Here is a 7,347-nt window from a genome sequence, read left to right on the forward strand (position 1 = left end):
GGGTTTACATACTTATGGAAACACATGTTTGTTCTTCACCATTGTGTTTAAACCCCACAGATGAACAACCTGTACCTGTAGATCAGCACAATGTATAAACGCAGGTCATTAAACCGAGCTTTAGTCCGGTTTATTATCTAATCTAACTTTGTTGTACTTTGAGAGATTGGAGTTGATCTGAGGGCAGATTAGAATATTAAATTTCATACTTCAGCCAATCACACGACGCCTTTGAGAGCTGTACAATGAATATTTATGAGCTCCAGTGATGTCCTCGCGCGCGCTTCGGTAATCTGTCAGGTTTCATTTCCTCCACTCGTGACAAACCGCACGGTTCGGTTTCCGGTGGACGGAGACGACATGGCGCTGTTTATGAGAACGTGCACTTTCGTGGTGCAGCTCGTGACGCTCCCGCTAGTGATCGCGGAGGCTCTCGGGCTCTACAGGCTGTACAAGCGCTTTTTCCCGTTCCTCATGTACAAGATCTCCGCTAGTTACAGCGTGAAAATGAAGGACCGGAAGCGCGAGCTGTTCCGCGGCCTGGCCCGGTTCAGTCCGCCGCGCGCGCCTCTGCGCGTGCTGGAGATCGGCTGCGGGACCGGAGTCAACTTCGAGTACTTTCCTCCCGGCTGTAAGGTCACGTGCACCGACCCGAACCCGCACTTCGAGCTTTATCTGCAGAACAGTATGAAGCTCAGCCAACACCTGGAGTTTGACAGGTTCATGGTGACGTCTGCTGAGGACCTGCGGCAGGTGGAGGACGGTTCTGTGGACGTGGTGGTGTGTACACTGGTTCTGTGTAGTGTACAGAACCCAGACAAGGTCCTGCAGGAAGCCAAGAGGGTCCTCAGGGAGGTAAGGTTATTATTATTATTATTATTATTATTATTATTATTATTATTATATTATAATTGTTTATATTATTATATTGTTATTGTTATATTATTATTATTATTAGTATTATTATATTATAATTGTTTATATTATTATATTGTTATTGTTATATTATTATTATTATTATTATTATTAGCTTATATTAAAAAATACAAGCTCAGATGTTGCGCTAAAATAAGAATTAGCTTTATAAATGTACTCATATTCTTGATTGATTATTAGTTTTCGTGTTTTTCAAGGACAAAAGCAGGTAACAACAAAAGGTAATTGTCAAAAGGTTAATAGAAAATTGAACTATTAAGATTACTTGTTACACTCAATGGTTCTTTTAATGGGTTCTGATAGAGAACATTGGAGTTGTGTAACCTTCAAAGAGGTAAAAGAGTTGGACATTTATAAAAACATACTGACACATGACACCTTCAGGTCTCCTTCCTCTTGATTGTTATGGTGGTGGTTTATTACAAAAAAGTTAAAATACCTGATGAGAAAATTGAGGTAGATTAATAAAATAATTAAATGCCCTATTAGGTCTAGTCTTCATTATAGTTATAAAGTTCTACAGAGAACATCAGAGTCGCTCTCAGGGGTTAATCATTACATGACCCGGGTTTTATCTCAGGACATAATATTTTGTCTGATTTCTTACTGATAATGTGTACACACTCACACACACACTCACACACACACTCACACACACACTCACACACACACACACACTCACACACACACACATACACTCACACACACACTCTCTCACACACACACACATACACACACAAGAAGTGATGAATTAAACAGTTATAGCTCACCTTATTTATACACATTTGATCTGCAGGGTGGAGCCTTTTTCTTCATGGAGCACGTGGTGGCCGAAGAATCCAGCTGGACCTACTTTTTTCAGCATGTTCTTCAGCCTTTCTGGTATTAAACAGACACACACACATACGGGTGCCAATACCTTTAGCACCAATATTAACTGCAGTACTGATGTGCTCTAACTCTCTCTATTTCTATATATTGTCTTCTGGTATGTTAGGACTTTTGTGTACTATCTGCTAAACACACTTTGTTCTAGAGTAGTGTGATTTGAATTTTGTTATATTCTATAGCATTGCTGATCTTATAGTGTTGGTCTTTGCTTAGTTGTTCTCTCAGTTAATTAATCAGGAGTAGTTTCAGTCTCCTTTAAGGTGTGAATTGTGGGCAGGGCTTTAATCATTTAAATGATTAATAAGTGTTTAGTACTGTTTGATATATTCTACCACACCATATTTTAATTCTCACTCTTGGTTGACTGCAAATATGTGCCTCAAACCCATCTCTGTAGTCACCTCCTACCATCACAGACGCTCTCATCTATAGAGCAGAGGTCACAATCCCAGTAACCTCATCTACCCTCCTCTGTTGTGTAAGTCACAAACAGTGGTGGTAGGTGGGCTCTACGCCCTCCTGGTCCCCTAGGAGACTTCCTGGAAGAAATGGACACACTGCTAACTGCTTTCCCTTCCCACAGCACCCCTCTGACAGTTCTTTTATTCCTCTGACAAGCTTCAATCTTCTTCCCTTCTGACTCTTCTCAACTCATTCACACTCACACTCAACAGCTACATCCCCAGACACAAAGGAGGCAATGTCCTGGACCTGGTTTTCACCCGTCCTTCCTCAGCTACAGACGTGACTGCTACCCCACTACACGTCTCTGATCATCACCTGGTATCCTTCACCATCACTCTCCCTATCCTACCTAAAACTACCTCTCACCCCCTCGCTCTTACCCGCTGCAACCTTCACTATGTCTCCCCTTCTTCTGTAGCTTCTGGCACTCTTTCTTCTCTTCCTGATCCTGAGTCTTTTTCCTCACTACCCTTGGACTCGGCAAGATACTTTCCTCTAATCTCTTTCCTCAACTATGGACTTTCTCTGCCCTCTCTCCACCAAACCCAAGAAAACTTCTTGTTCTGCTTCTTGGCTTTCAGATGTGCTTCGCAACAATCGAAGAGAGCTAAGATCATCTGAGAGAATGTGGAAGAAATCACAACTTCACAAGACAACAGATCTTGACTCTTACTGTACACTCCTGGACAAGATCTCTTCAGATGTGACTTCTGCCAAGACTTGATTCTACAAGAAAAAGATTCTTCGGCACAAGACCCTTGTACACTCCTCAACATCTTTTCTTCTCTACCAGCTTCACCTGTTTCATCCTCCCTGACTGCGGAAGACTTTACTTCTTTCTACCATGAGAAGATTGAGGAAATCTGCAGGACTATCACTTCTGCCCAGACTGCACCTACATCTCAGTCCGGATTCCCCTATGCCTTTGTTGTCGCATTTCTCAACCGTAGCAGCAGAAGAGATTTTACAACTCATCCGGCCTTGCATTCCTACCACCTGCCCATTGGATCCACTCCCTTCCACTATGCTCCAGCCCATCTTACACAACCTTCTACCCTTCATTACCACTATCATCAATATATCCATAACATCTGGTCAGGTACCAACTACCTTCAAGAGAGCAAAGGTTATTCCCATCCTAAAGAAACCTGCTCTGGATCCATCAGACATCAGTAACTACAGACCGGTATCACTTCTCTTGTTTCTTTCAAAAAATATTGAACACATTGTCTATAATCAACTGTCTGTCTATCTCTCACAGAACAACCTCCAAGATCCCAACAGTCGGGCTTTAAAGCAGCTCATTCCACAGAGACAGCACTTTTGGATGTCTCTGAGAAACAACATTCTGCTAGATCAGCCTAACTGTCATCCGTCCTTATCCTCCTTGACCTTTCAGCAGTGTTTGATACGGTCAACCACAAGACTCTCTTGTCCACCCTCAGGAGTCTTGGGATTTGCGGATCAGCTTGGGAATGGTTCGCTTCCTACCTGGAAGGATGCTCATATCAGGTAACATGCAGGGGAGTGACATCTGCTCCACGCAGACTCTCCACTGGTGTCCCACAGGGCTCAGTACTTGGTCCTCTTCTTTTCTCCCTGTATACTCACTCTCGGTGAAGTTATTTCCTCACATGGGTTCTCTTACCACTGCTATGCTGATGATACACAATCTTCCCTTTCCCTCCCTCAGATACCACAGCTACTGTTCAAATCTCAGCATGTCTGTTGACTCGCTCATGTCGGTTCCTTCTCTACAACATCAGAAGGATTCAGTCATTTTTCCCCACACAGGCTGCTCAGGTACTTGTTCAGTCTCTTGTCATGTCAACACTGGACTACTGCAGCTCTCTCTATCAGGTCTACATATGAACACAATTCATCCTCTGTAAATGATCCATAATGCAGCTGTGTGACTTGTCTTCAACCTGCCTAAGTTCTCCACACCACCACACTGCTGTGTTCCTCCACTGGCTCCTGTAGCTGAACACATCAGGTTTAAACACTGATGCTGGCCTACAAAGCCAAAAATGGACCATCTGCATCTTCCCTCAAAGCCCTCATCACTCCTCACACTGCACCTCACACCCTCAGATCTACCAGCACTGCACCACTGGTCCCACCATCTCTCAGGGTAAGATAGAAGTTTACTACAAGACTCTTCTCTGTTCTGCACCGAGGTGGTGGAATGAACTTCCTCTAGAGGTCCAGACAGCTGAGTCTCTGGATATCTTCAAACGACAGTTATAGACCTATTTCCTCCTGAAATACATGAACTAGCACTTTTTCCCCTGTTTGTTGTGTGTGTTTTAAAATAAAAACAAACTTTGGACAGTGTTTTAGACTCGTGGTATCTTAAGTCTGTAACCTAATAAACCAGAGTTAATGTATTCAATGATAGAGCCTTAAAAGCACTTTTGTATGTCACTCTGGATAAGAGATTCTGTCACATGCTGTAAAATGTAAATGATGTATGGAAGCAGCCAGTCATGTTAAAGATTATACTCTTGTGTGAGATGATAAAATATTTCTACACATGTCCCTGTTTAACTTTAACACTACAGAGCTGCTGAGTTCTGCCTTATGATTTGTCAGAAGGTGATGATATAATTTTTTAGTCTTGTTTTTTTTTTAAAGTTAAGTTTAAAAGAACGTTTGTTGTGTGGTATTGAGCTGTACAACTTTCACGGATGTCACAGGTACTATTTCGGTGACGGTTGTGAGATGACCCGTGCGACCTGGAAGAACGTGGAACAAGCCGGGTTCTCAGAGGTGCAGCTCCATCACATCCAGGCTCCTATTTCTGCTCTTATCAAGCCACACATCATGGGTTATGCTGTGAAATAACCATAACCACACACACACACACACACACACACACACACACACACACAGTCGTATTTGATATAATAACTGTGAACCACATGATGGTCTTGGCTTCTTTGATTCATTCATAGTATCATCCACATGATGAAGAACAGCTCAAGCTCCACCTATTTTGCAGCTTTTTGGTCTGTGATTTATTTTCTTTCTCTAATCTGCACCTATCAAGTAATATTAATAAACATCTTTGGACAATATTTTTTTCTAACACCATAGTTTAATAAATTCACATCAGGGATGAAAAGCCATGTGTCAGTGTAACCTTAATGAAAAAGTCTGACAAAGGATTTCAGATAAAAAGCAGTTGATTATGTATAGATGTGAGGTGATTATTACAGAACTTTACTGCCATCTACTGTCCCGGAGGTGTCACTGTCAGCCTTTTTTAAAGATTAACCGAATCATAATTACACCGAATCTGACATTACAAGTCAATAACAGCCATGCTGAGGTTCATTTTAAGCTTCTGCTACAGTCCAAATAGTTTAAACTTTAGATCGATAGTTCTCAGTGCTTTCAGACCTTACTGCATTCAGATATGAAGTTCTCTGTCCATTCAAAACAGGAGCAACAATCCTGATAGTAGGAGGTTTACAGATAAATTGCTAGTAAAGACTCAATAAATGATCCATGTAACTCCACAGAGCTGTGAAAGTAACGCACACAACATTGTCTTAGAATTAAACAGCTTATGTAAGTGTTTATATTCAGAGAAGAAATGTACAATTTAGTTTATGTATTACAAAAACTGCTTTTACATCCAAATTTTTCTTCTTATTCTTAGAATGAATAATAATAATAATTCTGTATTGCTGGAGTTATAAATGGTCGTTTTCTCACAAGTAAAAATAAATATCCGCTTGTTACTGAAAAACACAGTGAAGTGTAAACTCCTCTGTCCTGAAGATGTGGAGAACTTCAAGCTCCAGCTTCACCTCTGACAGGTACAGAGCTCACACTGGAGACTCCTCTACATCATACACACACTGACACTGGAGACTCCTTCAGCACATCACACACACACACACACACACACACACACTGGAGACTCCTTCAGCACATCATATACACACACACACACACACTCACTGGAGACTCCTTCATACACATCATAGACACACACAGGAGACTCCTTCATACACACACACACACACACACACACACACACACACACACTGGAGACTCCTTCATACACATCATACACACACACACACACTGGAGACTCCTTCATACACATCATACACACACACACTGGAGACTCCTTCATACACACACACACACACACACACACACACACACACACACACTGGAGACTCCTTCATACACATCATACACACACACACACTGGAGACTCCTTCATACACATCATACACACACACACTGGAGACTCCTTCATACACATCACACACACACACACACTGGAGACTCCTTTATACACATCATACACACACACACACACACACACACTGGAGACTCCTTCAGCTCATCATACACACACACACACACACACACACACACACACACACTGGAGACTCCTTCATACACATCATACACACACACACTGGAGACTCCTTCATACACATCACACACACACACACACACACACTGGAGACTCCTTCATACACATCATACACACACACACACACTGGAGACTCCTTCAGCACATCATACACACACACACACACACACTGGAGACTCCTTCATACACATCATACACACACACACACTGGAGACTCCTTCATACACATCACACACACACACACTGGAGACTCCTTCATACACATCACACACACACACACACACACACACAGGAGACTCCTTCATACACATCACACACACACACACACACACACACACACACTGGAGACTCCTTCATACACATCATACACACACACACTGGAGACTCCTTCATACACATCATACACACACACTGGAGACTCCTTCAGCACATCATACACACACACACACTGGAGACTCCTTCATACACATCATACACACACACACTGGAGACTCTTTCATACACATCACACACACACACTGGAGACTCCTTCATACACATCACACACACACACACACACACACACACACACTGGAGACTCCTTCATACACATCATACACACACACACTGGAGACTACTTCATACACATCACACACACACACACACACACACAC

The 7,347-nt window shown here is 42.4% G+C and overlaps 1 protein-coding gene across 1 annotated transcript; it reads left to right on the forward strand.

The window, feature by feature from the left end:
• Window positions 1-284: 284 nt before the first annotated feature.
• On the forward strand, window positions 285-6,049 carry LOC132844110 (N6-adenosine-methyltransferase TMT1A-like). The gene is made up of 3 exons (XM_060867271.1): window positions 285-855; window positions 1,733-1,818; window positions 4,992-6,049. The coding sequence occupies exons 1-3, from the start codon at window positions 361-363 to the stop codon at window positions 5,137-5,139; spliced, it is 729 nt and encodes a 242-aa protein (XP_060723254.1). The 5' UTR covers window positions 285-360; the 3' UTR covers window positions 5,140-6,049.
• Window positions 6,050-7,347: the final 1,298 nt, after the last annotated feature.

This window comes from Tachysurus vachellii, chromosome 4 (genome assembly GCF_030014155.1).
Source record: "Tachysurus vachellii isolate PV-2020 chromosome 4, HZAU_Pvac_v1, whole genome shotgun sequence".
Lineage (NCBI taxonomy): Eukaryota > Metazoa > Chordata > Actinopteri > Siluriformes > Bagridae > Tachysurus > Tachysurus vachellii.